Source organism: Lepisma saccharinum, chromosome 19 (assembly GCF_977018435.1).
Source record: "Lepisma saccharinum chromosome 19, izLepSacc3.1, whole genome shotgun sequence".
NCBI lineage: Eukaryota > Metazoa > Arthropoda > Insecta > Zygentoma > Lepismatidae > Lepisma > Lepisma saccharinum.
In genome coordinates this window covers 42,182,254-42,201,734 of record NC_139247.1, presented here as the reverse complement: position 1 = coordinate 42,201,734, position 19,481 = coordinate 42,182,254, and the positions used below count along the sequence as shown (strand labels likewise).

At 37.4% G+C, this 19,481-nt stretch overlaps 1 protein-coding gene across 1 annotated transcript in view; it reads left to right on the top strand.

The window, feature by feature from the left end:
• The window catches only part of LOC146003124 (lachesin-like), a 147,700-nt gene that overhangs the window by 96,827 nt on the left and 31,392 nt on the right, over positions 1-19,481 (top strand). The window contains exons 2-4 of the mRNA XM_083141301.1: positions 5,758-5,898; positions 8,718-8,824; positions 16,137-16,226. Of these exons, the coding sequence (XP_082997427.1) occupies positions 5,758-5,898; positions 8,718-8,824; positions 16,137-16,226 (338 nt within the window). The remainder of the gene's footprint in view (positions 1-5,757; positions 5,899-8,717; positions 8,825-16,136; positions 16,227-19,481) is intronic.

The window sequence follows — 19,481 nt, the reverse complement described above, 5'->3', positions numbered from 1 at the left end:
TTCTCAAAAAGAATGTTTGTTCTGATAAAAACTTGAGTGTAGGATTAACAGCAAAGGTTAATCGGAAGAGAACAGAAACACTATGTAAGCCATAGGCTACCGAGATTATAATAATTGTTACCTTTTAATTTCATTCGTGTGGTCCATACTTTACTGAATAATAATGTAATATAATAATATTAATATAATTAGGGCTAACCGATTTTTAAGGAGGGGGAGGTAAACTGATCTACTTGGGATGTCCCGTTTTCGGGCAAAAATATTATGGTCACCCTATATTACTAAAAAAGTAAAGTGTTTCCCTGTACTATGCACCACGCCATGAAGGCGTATAGGCGGTGTTTGTTTAGTTCCCCACACTTTCTTGATCACGGCCGAAGGTGGGGGTGATGTGATCAGCACCACGCCCCTGGCCGCCTTTACCCCCTAGAGTTTCCTCCAGGTACGCACCCACTTTATACGACGTTGGGTGGGCGCCGGAACAGCTTGAACAGGTGAAAAGAATCCCGGTTCTCCCCCGCCGGGGATCGAACCCGGGTCTCTCGCATGGTAATCAGACGCCACCCTATATTACTGCCCATTTTTACTGGCTCAGCCAAAAAGGCCCCAGGTAATTTTACATGTGGGACCCTGCTGATTTGCGGAAGTGACTAACTTACCGAGATTACTTTAATACTAGTAAAAACTTCCATTCTAGAGCACAATTATCTGAATTGAAGAATCTAGAGTTTTTGGGGGTGGAAGGTGTGATTCTTCCACGTAGTACACCCAGTAGCGCAACCACAGGGGGGCAGGGGGTATTGCCACCCCCCAAGCTTGGTCGGAAATGAGTTCTAGGCGGGCAAGAGGGGCAAACATTAACGGCCAAGTGTACCTGCATGGGGCAATTACCACCCAGAACTTCAAATTTTATGCAAATAAAAATACTTTTGTAAAATTTTCTTGCTCGCAATGCCTCTTTTTCTTAGTCTTATTAAGTTCAGAACCGTAAGGGGACTGCGGGAGACGTCCCTGGGCGCCGAACGATCTAAATGAAAAAAGGTTGTAAATTGATTGATTGATTTGTGTTTTTTTTTAAGTCTACTTTATGCACACAAAGGGTAATTAAGACGGCCTATAGCTTAAAGTGGGTTCCGAACCACTGTGCCATGTGCATTCACCGGGTATCGAACCCGGGACCCCTTGATCACAAGGCGACGATGTTACCACTACACCATCGGGGAGGTACAAAAGTTGTAAATTATATAATGCCATAGCGTTCCGTGAAATTATTTGCGCCCTTTTAAATTAATATTGATTTCAGCCTTATTTGTGCTGAGCGACCTTTTTAGCCTCAGCTTTTAACAAAGGTAAGGAAATTTTAGTTCTCAGACACGCTTTTATTTTTGTTAAGATAAGGGGCTGGACCCCGTATAGTGTGACGGGTGCAAAATAGCCTAAGTGCTGACGCACCCAACAATTTTAATTCAAATTCAAATTCTAGAGTTTTTGTTTTTACAGGTAGTTAATTATTACACACCATATATTTCTTAATTTTCAGAATTTTTTTCCTTAACATTTCTTGTACAGACTTTTCCCGATTCAATAATTAAATTGCCTGTTTGGTGTACACCTATTATGTATTGCGCGTAACTCTCGATTTTGTAATCATATTCTTTCAAGGCAGTTAGTTAACTCATAATGGTTTAAGTTCAAACTAAAGTACATACAAGGGATATTAAACACACTAAAACTTAGCTGGTACTTTTCACCAAGAACAAAATTAGAGGGGAGGTGGACAGACAATATTGTCTCTTGGCGGTGGTAACATTGATGAAACACCTAGTACACCCAACGGCAAAAGAAACAGTAGGCGAATTGTCCACCACCATTTTCATTCGGTCTGCATTACACAATGTGATGATAATGAATTGAAATAATGACGTCAATAAGCAGAGAACAATGCCTGCTTCGAACCAACATAGTTTCATTCCTTAAAACAACACAGAAAGTAGAATAAAAAAGTAATTAAAATAGCGGTGGACAATTTGCCTACCATTGTCTTTGCCGTTGACGCGCATAGAAAAAGAAGGATTTGGGCTATGTGAGCATTTATTCATCTAGTTGTGTCTTCATTACTAGCGAAGCAGAAAGTGACGTAAGTGACCCCCGGTGTTGCCACTGACACTGATCGAAAAATTATATATATATCAGAGTATTTAATTTCTCGTACGACGTGGTTAATGCGTTATAATTTTCTGCAGCTTCTGAGCATTATTCAGATTGAACTTGATGTAAAGGATTGGCCATATTAGTGGACTTGCGAGTTTCTGTGACATTTATTTATATTCATGCATGCCAATATCGTGATTAAATATTTATTTTGGTACGGGTGATTTGTTCCCCAAACATATAGAAATTTATATTATGAAGAAACTAACAAAATTAAGGTGCTTTTTAAGGGCATATTTTGACATATTTGTCCATTTCTGCGTGATAGAGCATATTTTGATGGATTTTCGGTCATATTCAGCATATTTTTGCATTTTCAAGAAATATACAGTCATTTTCGAAGTGGGTTCGTTCTTACTCTAATTTTTTTCATTTTTATTTGAAAATTTAGATAAAGTATTCATTGTGCATTGCAACTCAGGACCCATAAAGTGAACTAAAAATAGTTCGTATGTGAAAATATCTCAGCATTTAGATATTGATGATTGAAACGGTCCAGTTATAAGGACATATTTTTCAAATTATAGTGCATATTTTGTAAACTTTTAGGTCATAAGAGCATATTTTATTTTGCATATTTTGGTGATTTTTAGGTCATAAAAATCGTAACCCTAATCATAATTAATTATTTATCTGACCTTTCAAAAAATTCTGAGACAAAAGTGGGCTGGTGGCATCAAGCTTTCCGGTTTTCAACACTTTTATTCAGCGCGCATAAAAAGATGGTTTTCACCCTCTCCTTTGATTGATTTGCTTAATTTTACTTCGCTTTTTGTACCACTTTTGGCTAATTACGAAGATGGGGATGAGTAATGCTATGATGAAATTGATGAATGGACACTCACAAACATCCATGCCCATGCCAGCATTCGAACCCGGGACTCATGGCGTCATAGCGCTATGTGCTAACCACTCCGCAACGGGAGCCGACACCCTCTCCTTTGAAAATGCATTTTAAACGATATGGTTACTTCTGATTTTCAGAAATGAAGTACTATGTTACTTCTGATTTACAATGGTATATTTTTGATCTCGTTTTCTCACATAACGTAGAGGGTCTGCTTCCCGTGCCACACCCAAATTTCGCACATATCGTAGGGGAGCATGAAGTGGTGATAGAGAGGTAGAAAAATCGCAAAACCTTTGTCTCTGTTACTAATCACGTGATTTTAACCGAAAATTAGTTACCATATTTTAAAGAAATGTTAATTGTCCATTGTGTGAATAACGTCCACACACCTTCTGTTATTATAGGTAATATTTGTCCCCAAATAATGGGGCTAAATTTTGCAATGACATTTCGGAGATTTGCTAGTGCAAATTTCACAATCTTCATTGTTGTCGACACAAGGTAAGACCATTAATATTAACCAATATCGCTACCTAAATCTTAACGCATAATATACTTAAGGTTTGAAAAGTTTGCTTTTCCATGATCTGGTATATGTGAAACTTGAGAAAAACTGGCAGTATTTGACAGTGAAAGAGGGATATCTGAAGGAAAAACGTTAAAATAGGAAGAATTTGGTGTCATTTAAATAATTGGATTGGCAATTAAGATGGTTGGTCCACTTTAAACTGTAGGTCCAGTCCCGATTAGCCTGCTGTGCATAAAGTGGACTTAAAACAACACCAAATCAAGCAAGATTGTTGGTCAGCGTTAATATAGATACAAGAACACTTAAAATTAATACCTGGATGAGGGGAACCCAACAGAGAACAACAGGCAAGAAACTCCTTGTTCAGGCAAACATCCACTTAGGGTTGTATCACAATTGACGATGATGATGTAGATGCCTGAAAAAAGGTGAAAAAAATCTGTAATCTGCCGACTAGAGTCCCAAGGCACGCACTATCCCCCATTACAAAGTCCCTGAACTTCCAAGGGCAGCATTGTCCCTTTTGATCCAGCAGCATCCCTTATGAAGGACCCTCCAGCAGCATTGTCTTGTAACTCACCCCTCCCACCATCCCCCTCTTTGTCCATCTTTTAATCCCGCTGGAAGAGTCTCAAGGGGCAGCTAGCTGTTATTGAATTAAATCAACCATAGTTCTTTACGACAGCAAAAGCTAGTCAGTCAGATTCTGTCCATGATGGCTCAAATAAGAAGAACCTTTGCTTTGTCTGTTTGGGATACCGTCTTCTGCTCGCATCAAGCTTAATTGAATCTGTCTGAATACAAATAAGCAGGATGTCTTCCTCAGACTGCCTGTCTGTGTCTCTGAAATTCAGATATTTTCTCCTGAAATATAGAGTCATGTAGTTTTCCAGGCGATATGTGAATTCAAAATCTTTCTGTGTTAAGCTGTCCTGTCTCAGGTTCCAAACATGTTGCATTACTATATTTCTTATTGCCGTTTTTGTGGAATCATTAACAATTACCTAATATTAGTACACGCAACGGCAAAAGAAATGGTAGTCGAATTGCCCACAACCATTTTCATTCAGTCTGTTTTCCACAATGTGATGATCTTGAATTGAAATAAAAACGACAATAAGTAGAGAGCAATATATGCTTCGAATGAACAGAATTCCTTTCCTTAAAACAACACAGGATGTAAAATAAAAAGGAATGAAAATAACGATGGACAATTTGCCTAGTATTATATTTGCCGTTGACTGTACAATTTATATTTCGTTTTGGCAGAGCAGCTTGTTAAAAGTAAAAATAGAGACAACGATGTAAGGTTATTTTTAGGATATGGTGTAAGTCATATGATTTCAGTGTATTTTCAATAAGTTCCTAACAATTGCAACATTCTCCTGACTGTATATAAAGGTTATATTAAAATCATGTACATAAAACTAGTAATCATAGTATATTTATATCGTGCTATAAACAGCAGAGAGCCAAATACAACTGTCAAAATGTTTACAATCTGTAAACGTAAAGCACGAAATAGTGATAAACATTATACAGAAAACAAACACCTCACTCGGTTTACATGGTTATGTTATTAAAGTCATCAATCAAATTTTCTATGCATTAAATGTAGTGTAAAATGCGTAAACAAATAGAGTTTGTTTCTAGGTTAAAGCTTTGATGCGTGTAACTTATGCATTATACTACATAACATTTTATTTTCCAGCGTTTCTTCCAGTAAATTTATACCTAACATAAATGTAACTGCTAATATTATAATCACTATTTACATTGTCGTTGGAGGTATTTCAATAGCAACTTCATTCAACGGAACAAATGTTGTAATCATATTTCACTTTATGAAATCTAATACTGTACGTTACATACAATTAATAGGTATGTTTCTATATATCTGCATCTATAGTAAAGAGTAATTTTGGTTAAGATGGAGATCGGGGGAGCGACTTTTGAAATGTGCTGTGTTTCTGACTAGTAACACAATTCGTACAAATGTTTATCATTTAATAATATATTCATATACGTAGTATATTCTGTTTCATTTTTGTTATGTACGAAAAGTTTGAAACAGGATAATTATTATATTGTGGCGCAACTGGGTTATAGTATTTTTAAAGCTAAGGTTATGTCGCACCATAAAGGATAATAATTGTTCTTTCTGCAGTGACGTCTACAGAGGAGGACGACCTGCTGTGGGTGGACGAAGAAAGGCGAGAGGTGACCGTTGGAGATTCGGTGACCTTGGTATGCAGAGTCAAAGTGCCTTGGGAGAATCCCGTGTTGTGGATTAAAGTAAATATGCAAGGTAAGTAATGTCAGAACATCTAATTAGCTATTGGGAGGGATTAGAAGAGGTTGCCAGGGAATTCCCCCACCTCCCTTTTTCCTTACTCTGGATCTTCATTTCTAAACCCGTACCCAATCGGGGAAAGAAAGTTACTCTTGCTGGAAATATATCGGTGGCGTATGCTGCTTTGAAAGTCAGTGAACAAATCTTCAAAATTATTGCAATCACATCGCAGCACTAGCAGGTGCAAGGTATGGTCCGCTCCATGTCGGACTAACTGTTCAGGTATTAGAGCTCTCGCCACGAAAACAGTCCAGTCAAGGTCACGCCACCCACCTACAGTGTTGCCAATGAGCAACAATTTCAACCCACGAAATCAACCGCATACGTGTACAATCCGCGAAGTGTCGACTGAGCAGCTTAGAAGAAGTGTGGCAACCCTGGAGGGCTAGGGGTGTGGAGGAGGCAAGGGGAGACTCCGACCTTGACTGGACTGTTTTCGTGGCGAGAGCTATAGTAACATCTAGTTTAGTTCCTTATTTTTTTAAACTGACAGAAGTTAATACTTTATTGGAAAATTTAACTACTTAAATTTATTTAAACCAATGTAAACTTTGTTTTGCAAGTCCCAAGATATGAGCCCTTTTATATCGGACTAAGGGTGCCCAGCCATGTATTAAGCATAGATATTTATTTTGGACTGGCAGAAATTAATAGTTTAGAGGACAAATTTAACTATTTAAATTTGTTTAAAACAATGTAAAGTCTGTTTTGCATGTATACAATCACAGTATTACAATATTACTACAAGGAAGCAAAAGTTATCATATTGGACGAAGAGTGGCACATTATGCCCATTTTGAAAATATGATATCAAACAATTATGTAAAAGTGAATTTTTGAGTGATTCATACATTATGCGACTGTACATATATCAAGTGACAATAAGTAATATTTACATGTTCCTTTCTCAAAGAATTTTCATGTATCAAGCTTCACATTGACACTTTGTGCAACTCTTAGTCCAGCTACGGTTAATGAATGTGCAAAATTGGTTATATTTGTTTGTTTGTCGTAATTTGATATTGCTTTTCTGACTCTACGTGCTAATAGCGACGAAGAGGATGAATGGTGACTGTATGAAGTTGACGAAGAAACACTTGCAAAGAAACACCAATGACCAAGTAAGGACTTGAACCGGGAATCTTCGGTGGAGATCGTGAATCCAGAATTCAACGAGTCTGGCCACCAAAGCGACGCAAATTGTAGCTTAGCCAAGATAAGAATGCCCCCGGCAAACACGCGAAATAAAATGCACAGTCATTTATTTTCTCCTCTCGCTTCTCCTTATCTCGTGCCTTTTGACAGTGCTGCACAATTTGAAAATTCAGGAACACTGGAACAATGCAAACAGCTGATTGTACCGCTCACGTTCCCTCCGCTCACTTAGGTTGAAAATTCTACAGGGGCATTCTTATCCTGGTCAAGCTGTAATAGGATGCTCATATTTTAAGGTGAGGAGTTACAGTTACGCACCAGTTGTGCATTTATTTTAATATGGCCCGAATGGGCACCGCTACAAAAAAAAAAGAGAAGAAAATCTGGTTGTATGCAAGAGTATGAATTTCTCCCCATGTTGTAAGTGGAAGCGTTTTTTTATGTTGATTATTAAGCTGGACACGATGTTTGAAAAATATGATGAATAATAATTTTCGGAATCCCATGTATTCCTTATGGGGAATCAACTTCAAAATCAAGTTACAGCTAATCAAATGGAAGTTTCGACTTTTCCGCTGGTCAAATGCATCTTAAAACTGTTGATATCTTTTTCTCTTCCATCGGAAGTTTGGTTTGGTATTCCCAAGAGAACAAATCAAATAATACTCACTTAAGCGCAATGCGTTTCTCCTTGCCTCCTACGGCTATCCTGGCAGTGTTGCCAAACCCGATGCGCATAAAAGAGCAAAATTTCACCTTAAATAGAGTTTATACTGACTTTCAAGGAGCTAGATTTTCGAAGGCTGGATAAAGTACCACCTAGGGTAATGTTAGTTGTCGAAGGGTTGGGGGCGCTGCTATTACCGTTTACTCTAAATTGATGGCAATTTATTCTTAATTTTCACCATGTAGTTCCAGCGGCATCACCCATCTCAATAATCCACCGATGGTCGTATGAAATCGAAAATAAAGGATTCCCTGATAGCAATATTATGTCAATTTCACGTCAAACACGGCGCTATAAAAAAGTTACTGGGGAGGTAAGAGGGGTGGAGCGACGCAGTCAATATAATAATATTAAGTCACGTACAAAATGTATAATCATGGCAAAAGTTGGTCTATGTGGACTGGAACCTGTCTACATAATAGGGCACGGGGGCGGGCGCCGCAATTCACAGCCAAACGAGTGCACGAAAGAGCCAGATCTGGCTCCAAGAGAGCAGAGATGGCAACACTGCCACGAAGGGAAGAGCTTGGGAAGAACCCTGTGGAAACTGTTTCGCATGCCCTTAATTTGCCAGTGCAGAAATGAGGCTTACCTGAACTAATAGTCGCACCGCTATATTCAAACTATATTTTTCCAATACAATTTCGCAACCATTTATCTTTATTCTTCAATGTAGAGCAACAGTAATGCATATCTTGCACGGTACTTATCAGCAGGGCCGCTGAATGGAGGGGGCAAAGGGGGCTGCTACTCCCCCAAAATGAACATATTAAAATTTTCCTCCCTTTTGATGGGCATATAGGGCGCAACGAATTTATTTAAGGCAAGTTGCTAAAACATTTGAAGATACATTTCTGTTGATTAAAAATTACATTTTGTTTATATTTTGCAGATTCTGAACGGGACATTTTAGCCCACAACGACAAGCTGTTGGTGATGGATTCTCGCTTGGAAGTAAAACACAACAATGGAACGGCTGCAAGAATGTCATTACTCAAGGTAATGTGTACTAACTTGACGTAGGCGCTGAAATCAATTTTGAACTTCGTGACGTTTCTCCTGCAATTCGTTTCACATATAACTAATACTTCCTGAGCAAGCGAGGATTTATAAACTTTACACCCACGCACACAAATTTGGACCTCCAAACACACCAGCCTAGTAACCTTAATTTAAGAAATAATATTAGTAATTACATTAGTAATGTAAGAAATATAGGTAGGATCAGGGACTTTGGTGTTGAAGAGTACGTGCCAACAATGAAAAAACTGCATATAATAATTATTTTTTCTATTTTATTGTTAACATGTAAATTTCCATGCAGGTTTTCCCAAAAATGGATATCCCTCAAACAATTGTTAAGATACGAAACCACCAAAACCAAAAGCATCCTCGATAAGAGATAGTAAAATACCCACGTGACTTTTTTTTAAGGCACGGACGCGTCGTTAAACCGCACAGGTCACAGAACTTGTTAGTAATTTGTCTCTTCGTCTCGGAGGGGTCTGACTGAAGGGACCTTGTCGGTTTATCGCTCTTTCTTATTTTTTGTGAAGTTGTTTCGCAGTTGTTAATAGGGAAAGGAAGAGTGTATTTTTTCCCTCTTTAGATAAGCGTGAGGGTTCCACATTTGTCTTGGCTGGTGAAAAATGTTTTCCCCTGTGAAGCAAGCTCCCCAATGAGTTGACATATCGTATCACTAGCGTCCTTGTTTCAGGAAACCAGTCTGCTTTAAAACCACAACTGTTGGTTTTCGAAAGCTGGTTTCCAGAGCTCCCAAATATACTATTGTCGCAGAGTTTTCATTGTACAGTGAACGACAAAGATAATAGTGGGCAAATTGTCCAGCACAGTGATTAAGGTGACCAGGTATTAACCGTGAAGGTCCCTTTTTTGAGTGTCTGTCCCAATTTTTTGGAACTTGAAACGGGACGCCAAAATGTCCCTTTTTGTAACAACATCTTATCGGGATAGAATTGCTACGTAACGCCAGAAATATTGGAAGAATAGAAACTGGAAAAAACAACACCTAGCAATTGTTGTGTAGATTTTATTTCACATTTCAGTGTCAACAATTTGCCATTCTCCAATTTCCTTAAAGCATTGGAGTTTCTTCTCTGTTTACCTGTAACAAATTTCCAACTGAACGAGTGTTTTCGTTCATGACCGATTTGTGGACAAGTGACAAGAATGATTTTTCAGTACAAACTTTGAAGCTATTGATTACACTGGTCTACATATGAAAAAAAGATTTCTGCTGACTTAGATATTTTAACTGATTCTATATAATTTGAGATCGCTGATTCCAAATATGTAGTCAGAGAAAGTGTATCACGTCACAATTTTTCACAAATCACATTTGAAAATTTTCACAATATTATAATACTGGGCTTAACTCCAACAATTTTTCATATAGATATCTGCACATAATGAAATTTCTTTTTCTGTTGACTTAGATATTTTAACTGATTCTATATAATTTGAGGTCGCTGATTCCAAATATGTAGTCAGAAAATGTGTATCACGTCACAATTTTTCACAAATCACATTTCAAAATTTTCACAATATTATAATACTGGTCTAAACTCCAACAATTTTCCATATAGATATCTGCACATAATGAAATTTCTTCTTCTGCTGACTTACATATTATAACTGATTCTATATAATTTGAGGTCGCTGATTCCAAATATGTAGTCAGAAAAAGTGTATCACGTCACAATTTTTCACAAATCACATTTGAAAATTTTCACAATATTATAATACTGGGCTAAACTCCAACAATTTTCCATATAGATATCTGCACATAATGAAATTATAGGACTATACATAAGGTGGCGGAGCTGATAACAGGTATTAAGTTGCATTGTTTGACAAGTCACATTTCAAAATTTTCAGAAAATTATATCCGGCTACATTCCAACAGCACTTGCAAAGAGAATGCGACGTAGTCAGATGTTCATGCAGAGTATCACGTCACGTTGTTGAACAAACATACGTTTCTATTTTCTCAATAGGGAGTTCTTAATGGACAAAAAGTTTAGGTAATTCCGGCAAATTGATCAATTTGTTTCACGAGCACATACAGTAAGCACCTGATGCCTGTACTTATGCTAAACTTAACATACACCACATAATAGCACAACATGCGTACCTACTTAGGCAAAATGTTTCGTTTCTTTGATTTTATGGAGTACGTGACCTCAGGAACGTCACGCTGCAAGCACCAGCAATAGTCGGCCATCATGTTTTCATTTCATCTCTCCTGATATCGGTGGTCCATGGTTTTTATGTCTTGGTGGAAGCGTTCGCCCTGTTCTTCACTTACGGCACCAAGATTGGACGGAAATACTTCTAAGTGGCTGTGCAGGAAGTGAAGCTTGACACTCGTATTTACTCCTAACTTTTGAAACGTCACCAACAAATTTTCAACTAGAACCTCGTAGTTGTGCACCCTGAAGTTTCCAAGAAAGTTTGTAATGACATCAGAAAAGGCACACCATGCATCTTTCTCTGTGCGGTTCATTGTTTGTAAGAATTCTTCATCTTTCATTAGCATCCTTATCTGAGGACCATCAAAAATACCTGCTTTTACTTTCTCAGGCGTCAATGCAGGAAATTTTGAGCAAATGTATTTAAAGCAAGCCCCATTCTTATCCAGAGCTTTTACATACTGCTTCATTAATCCAAAATAATGTGCAGTGGAGGAAGTAACACTTTCTTAGGATCAACAAGCGGCTTGTTCTGGATGTTTTTCGCCCCGACTTCAAAGCTTTTCCTGGCAGGCCACAGTCTTCGTACCCAATGTTCGTTCCTTGCTCGACTGTCCCATAAATACAAAAAGCATGGATATTTCGTGAAACCTGCTTGTTGACCAAGTAACATTGAAATGACCTTGAGATCTCAGCACACAAGCCAACTGTCATTTGCATACTTTTTTCTTTCGAAGCAGTTCTTTCATTGTTTCGTAGCTTTCCTTCAAATGTACGGAGTGGCCAACAGGAATGGATGCTAACTTATTGCCATTATGCATCAACACACACTTCAAACTCCTCTTGCTATCAATAAAAGCCTCCATTCTCCTGCATTATACGTACATCCCATAGCTTCAATTAGTCCCTTCACATCTGTACAATAGACATATTCTTCGTCCCTTTGAAAATATCTTAATAGATGCCTATCTCTGTCCAGATACATGAAGGTTGTTCCAGACGCTAACATATTTCTTTCCTTCTTTTCTACACAGTTCCTGCATACTTTATGAGGTGCCCAGGATTTATCTTGGTCACCCAATTTAATTCCGAAATATGCACTATATGCTTTCCTTACAAAGTTAGTAATATTTGTCCTTTGTTTTGAGGTTAACAATGTTCAAATAACTGATTTAGATAATAATCACTATAATATTCCATGTGCTGCCATCTTGTGACCTCTTTACGGACTACGTTGTTTCATTACTCTAAATATACATCCCTAACCCTTTCACCCCCAGGCACATCACGTATGATGTGTTGACAGGATGGTCGTGCAGACCAAGCACATCACGTATGATGTGTTCGTAGTGTATTGTTTTCTTTGTAAACGTGGGTATCTGGTTTTAGGCAGGGAAAAGGAAAATTCTTTCTGGGACGCTCTACCGTGAAGGTTCTATTGTTGCCTTCCGTAATAACCAGCAGGAGTTTGAAACAGTGGCGCCCCTTATGACCATATATGGAAAGAAGCAACGAGCGTGTGTTGTGCCTATTTGTTGAGAGTTGACGAAGAAGGACAGTTGATTTCTTTCATTCCAAAAATGAATTCTTTTAGTGATTCAGACTATATTCCGGAGAATTCTGGAGCCTCTACAAAATCTGACATATCTTCGGAATCCATTTCGGAAGAATGAGAAGACACACCATTATCATATGATGGGTGGAAAGTTTTGCCAGATGAACCTGGTTCATGCTCTCCGAAACACTTTGCTAAGTACCATAAAGACAAGAAGAAGTAGGAAGTTTCCATTTGGACCTGCTGTATATACTTGTTTTATGTATTATATTTATATTATATTTATTATGTTATCCATATAACAATGTAAAATTTACAAAATTTGTAGCTACAAGTGAATAAAGACACAATATGTAATTCAATGTATTTCTTTTATGTTATATATATATATTATATTAATATTACATTATGTACTATTATATAACGCACTATATAAATATTAAAAAATACTAAAAATCATTTTATCGTTATCACTGAACATGTCACAAAGTTCAAAAAACAACAAAGAATTAGAGAATGGACAAGAATAAGTAGGAAGTTTTCATCTGGACTTGCTGTACTACTCTGTACTTCGTTTATGTATACTAATATGTATTTGTTTATGTATTATATGTATTATGTTATGCATATCCATATAACAATGTATTATTTACAAAATGTGTAACTGCGAGTGAATAACGACGCAATATATAATACAATATATATTATATATAATGTTTATTATGTATTGTTATTTCTTTATGTACTATTACATAACACAGTATATAAAAACAAAAACATATTATGGTTATCACTGAACTTCCTACAAAGTTCAAAGAAATACAATATTAATTGGGATGAAGATTCAGGCAATATTTGCCATGGAATATTAAATGATTTCATTATTGAAGATTTTACATTAGAACCTGGGATGTAGAGGGTTTTCACGTTTCTCTGTCTGGGGGTGAAAGGGCTAATATTAGATAATTTTCTATTTTCCTCCGAAACCTGACGTGATAGAAAAAAACGGATTTCGGTTTTGGATTTACCACCCTCGAATTACTAAAGAACAACCATCAGCCTCCAGTCAGCAAAATGGACGTAGACCAGTGTTAATAAGGTGAACTCACACGAGTATAAACTTTTACAAAATGTTATTTGAATGAAGGATGTTCTGAAGAAGATCCATTCATCGACAAAATATCCATGAATGACTTCTAATTCTAAAGTGTTTGGTCGGAGTGCAGTGCATATAATCATATTATATAAGTTTTAATTAATATTTAATTAGTTTTCAAACATAAGTATTTATGACAAAACCGTTTTTATATTAAAATTTGTACATTTTTGGTGTTGATTAATGCCTCAAAAAATGCCAAGATCGAGAATGTATGTAGCTCTAACTCCACATACCCTTTAGCCTATGTGTGTCATCATGGCACGGTACAAGCTGCACGGGGGAATTTACCTTACTTTAATGATAATTAATGTAATGTATTGCCACCGAGATGAAATTACATGCATAACATTAAGATACCCAATTTTCGCCTAACATTCATTTCACAGTGGGAGCGTGATCTTCCCCTGTCCCCTTTCGGACGCCTGTGTCTGGCAATAAAACATTACTGCTCCCCCAGTCTTTTATCTCTCTCTCTAGTCTGTGTTTTTAGAGGTAAAAATAACTCACTTCCTGCTTCAAAACAATATATTAATTGAAGGAACGGAATGACTGGGAATATTTTTTCATATAGAAAGAAAAAAATGGACATGTTTATGCTGACAGTGGGATGTCTCGCTCAGTGCAATCTCTCCCAACTCAAGCGATGCAATGTTGCCAGATATCTCGCTTAGCGGTACTTCGAAAGAAGCTTCCTTTATGTGCTTTTATCACCGTCAATGCATTGTAACTTATCGTTAATGGTTGCAGTATGAAGCAAATACTATTTTTTCTGTCTGGTGAGAGACGCACTTTTGTGAGATGGCTAGACTCAAGATTTTATTATGACTATAGGCAAAAATAAACAGTAAAATTAATAAGGTGAGTAGATAACAAGTGAGTTCACCAGAAAATGAATATTGACGAGCAATGATGTCACATAAAGGTGTGAGACATAAAATATAATTAAAAACACAATAATACATTCAATTGTCTTGGATATGGCGCAAAGGCTCTAAGTGTGAAAGAGGAAAATGTACGAAGAATCAAAGGCAGTAGGTTATTAGCTACATCGCATTTTGATGAAGTTAAGTTACTTTTCTGCATCCTTACCTTAATCACGACGACGTTGTTGCACATCGATGTCTTGCCTGGAATTCAAATACTCTTCCTACGTTTTGCAGTCCTAACTGCGCTAACCACTTCCGTCACAATGGCTGACACAATGAAAAATATTATTTTTCGATTAAAAAGAAAGAAGAAAGAAATCTGAAGAAAACGTAATTCATTCTTATAACGATTGCATAATAAAGTAATCATGAGCCGGCGCCCGTGGCGGAGTGGTTAGGATATCGAGCTACGACGCAAGGGGTACCGGGTTCGAATCCTGACCTCGGCATGGATGTTTGTGAGTGTCCATTCATCATTTTTATCATGTCATCACTCATCTCCATCTTCGCAAATTAGCCAAAAGTGGCACAAAAGGCGAAGTAAAATCAAAAGTAATCATAGAACTCAATGTATTGAGACTATCCTTCTTCGTATTGCAATTATGTGACTTCCTTCTTTCTTTATTGTTTCTTATTTTCATAGAAAGAATAAGTATACTCTATCTCTGCAATACTCATATTTCTTCTTCGTTCAATCTGCCAAAAAGGAATACACACAAAAATTGACGGACACAGATTGACTTGCCTGCTATATATTTACCTTGTAACTACAGAATTTTCACACTCGAGAATTTATATATTTATTTAATTAAAGTTTACTGAAAGACCATTTTATACTGAAACTGTAGCAACAAGAAGAAAATAAAACAATAATAAAAATAAAAATAACAACAAAACAAGACAATACAAGATGGCAGACGAAAAAAAAAATGTTACACGTACATTCTTAGCGATTGTCGAATACGCGTGATTCACATCTGAAGAACATTATCAAAAATTACTACATTAATAATAATAACCCTTGGCTCTACAGCCCTTGAAGGGCCTTGGGCTATCTCCCAACTGCCAGTCTCTCCCCACAATCCTACCTAGAAGTGTGGAGATTTGCAACCAGAAATGGGGTGGCGTGTGGTCAACACGTCGATCCCCCAGCCGTTATAGGAGATATGCGTGACCGGCTTACGTCACTCGTAGCTCCCCAATTTCCTCACGATGGTGGGTTGCCTCCGGTCCTATACACAGGCCGAGAACCCAAAGACTGGACCCAGGAGGACTCGAACCCCTGCCTTCTCGCAGTCGGAGTCCAAAGCACAGCGCCTTAGACCGCACGGTCACGGACTTGCTACATTTTAAAATGAACAAATACAAGAGAAGACCCAAATAAAAATGAAGAATTTCAGTTTTAATAAATTATTGAATTGAATATTTCTTGGTTATAGCTTTCACTTTTTACTTTCAGATTAAGGACGTGAAATTGTCAGATTCTGGCAGCTACAGATGTCAGGTTCCGGTAACCAACTCGACCAGCACAATTAACGCTTCAGTTGAGGTAAGGACTTTGAATACTTTAACTTGCCATATAAAGTTGTTGTGCAAAATGAAACACATTGGTGATACATTGTCAAGTATTGCTTTACACCATATGCATTACAGAAGCATCCAAACATGCTTGGAAAGTGATTAACAAATATCCAGTCCTTCACTAAGAGAGTAAGTAACTGGCTGGTGATCAGGGCTAGGAAATGATGACTGGTCATTTGTTTTAGGGACCTTGAAGACTGCTAGAGAAGATAGTTGTTCGTTTCCTTTCAATTAGAACCTGAAAATATAGTTCTTATTTTGTATTTTGCAGGGTTTTATTGCATTTTTATATTTTTTTCGCTTTCTAACTGCGTCTTCTTCTCTCACGTTTCGTGCATTTTAGTTATTCGACCTTCTATCAAAATTCTGCAAAGAATCATCATTTACTTCAGTTGAAGCGCCTTGTTTGTGACTGCTTACAGGTAAAAAACAACAGAGATAGGAAGAAATCATAGACTAAACGTTACAGGCAATTTCAATTTAAAAGTGCATTTTTGCTTCAGTGGTTTAAGCCACGAAACATCCAGGTGTGTAAAGAACTATCGCAAGCACGATTCTTATGTGATTTTTAAAAAAGCAAAACGTGCATATTAACATCAAAAATAATTTTATAGGGCATTTAAAAATAATTTTAAGTTTTTTTTATATATATATATACAATTCTTAGATAATCACTTTCCAAGCATTGTTTTATGTTGTGACAATTACTTTTGTCACCAGTCTTTTTGTAGTTTATGCGAGTGTATTTTAGAATTTCGTAAATACTCTTTAACAACTTTCTGTAGCCAGTTGTGCTTTTTGGCTTTTCTTGGATTTTCGGTTCTAGACGGCGAGGGTAGGAAAACAATACCGATTTGTGGAATTTTTGACACTAAGGGTGACTTTTACTTGTCCAGCAATAGGAAGAACGTCCAAGTTGCCGACCGAGGGGGAGTTCTGTCGCAACACGTGTGAGGACTGCTCTGTTTTTTTTTCTTCACCCCCAAACCCCCCAAGTAGACAACGAACCTGGAAGAAGGACCACCGTCCAGCATTTTTTCTAAGCTAACGAACTGCGAGGCGGTTGATTTTTGAAGTTTTCCTTATAGTAGGTGGAAGGAGCGATTCTGGCTGGGTCTTTTGACCTACTTTCTCACCTTAATGGATTTCTCTCGTAAGGCATGAGCAGTGTTGCCAACTCCTCACTCGAAAAATCACCAAGGTTTTTGTTTTTGGGTATAACCTAACCTACAATGAGAGAAAAATGGATAGAAAAAGCTCTGGCGTTATTTTTTAAGCTATTTTTTATGCTAATCTCGTTTTTTGACCTACATTTGAAATGACTTACGATATTTTCCTATAAGGCCGCCTTTTTTTATTGTAAGGCCCCCCCCCCTCAGTGTAATCTACTACGACCTGCTAATAGGCTTCTACTCTCAGCGTAATCCGTTTTACGGGGTAAACTAACCTACAATAAAAGAAAATTAGACAGAAGAAAAACTCTGGCATCAGTTTTTAAGCTATTTTTTTTACCTTCTACAAATTTTGCTCTTATGCTACCTCGTTTTTTGACCTACATTTGAAATGACTTACGATATTTTCCTATAAGGCCGCCTCTTTTTTACTGTAAGGCCCCCCCCCCCTCAGTGTAATCTACTACGACCTGCTAATAGGCTTCTACTCTCGGCGTAATTTGTTTTACGGGGTAAACTAACCTACAATAAAAGAAAATTAGACAGAAGAAAAACTCTGGCATCAGTTTTTTAAGCTATTTTTTATGCTAAACTCGTTTTTTGACTTATATTTGAAATGACTTACGATATTTTCCTATAAGGCCGCTTTTTTTACTGTAAGGCCCCCCTCAGTGTAATCTACTACAACCTGCTAATAGGCTTCTGCTCTCAGCGTAATTTGTTTTACGGGGTAAACTAACCTACAATGAGAGAAAATTAGACAGAAGAAAAGCTCTGGCATCAGTTTTTTAAGCTATTTTTTTACCTTGTGCAAATTTTGCTAACATTGTTTTTTGACCTATATTTGAAATGACTTACGACATTTTCCTATAAGGCTGCCTCCTCTTACTGTAAGGTCCCTCAGTGTAATCTACCACGACCTTGTACTCTCAGCGTAATCTGCCACGATGTGTTTTTATTTTTTTAAAATTTTCAGGTGCGATCTTCTACGATGTGTGTGTGTGTGAGATAATCAAAATTTATTTTTGTTAAGGAAATCCCTGGCCCCTCAAAAAAAGAAAATATCCCGCCAGGGGTGCGTGGTGCCCAACACAGTTCTAATGGCCACGGCTAACAAAGCCATGCCTCTGTAGAGTTTCATGGGTTTTTTTTTTAACCCCCACCATGACTCCCTACAGAGGACCTCCGTGTGTAATGTGTGTGTTTTATGATTGAAGAGAAGAAAAAAATTTGGTTAAGAATGGAATGTGTAAGAAATAAAAAAAAGTTTCCGTAGGGGGTGCAGCATCTGAAAAAAATAAAAAAAATATCCTCAAAATAGTGTACATAATATGATAGAAAAATATAAAAAAAATGTGTGAATGCAAAAAAAATAGTGTGAATAATTGTTTTTTTTTAAAAAAAATAATAGAAAAATATAAAAAAAAATGTGAATGCAAAAATAAGTGTGAATAATTGTTTTTTTTTAAAAAAAAATAAAAAGTGGTGCAAGAAATAATACGTACTTTTTTTGATGCGGAAGTCTAATGGTGCGAGCAGATTTCTTCCTCGTCATGGCATCCCCATTCTCGGGTGTGGATGTTGCAGTCCAGTAGCCTCAATTTGGTGTCGTGGGGATCAAGCGCCACTTTGTTGATCGTGGATGTACGCAATTGGTCGATGGTGCTCGTGATCCGATGTTCGGTCATGCGTTTGATTTTTTTGTCGAACAAGCACGACTTGTAATCTTCTACGGTTAGTTTGTTTGTGCTTGAACGCCCCACCCCTTTTGCCTTTTTTATTTCGGTCTCATCCTGAATTTTGATGGCATACATTTTCGCTCGAAGACCCGCAAACTCTGTGATGATGCGGCCGTTGACTTCATCCTTCATCTTCCCGATCGTCATTTTCTGGCTGTCGTCGAAGAGAGCGTGATCTTTCGGATAATTGGAGAAATCGAAATGCTGGCTCATGCTTTTGAGATCTTCGTATAGATCATCGGTGCGGATGTTGTACACGAAGCTGTCCGTGTCGGTGTACACCACCTCGATCGCCTCTCCATAGCGTGGTTT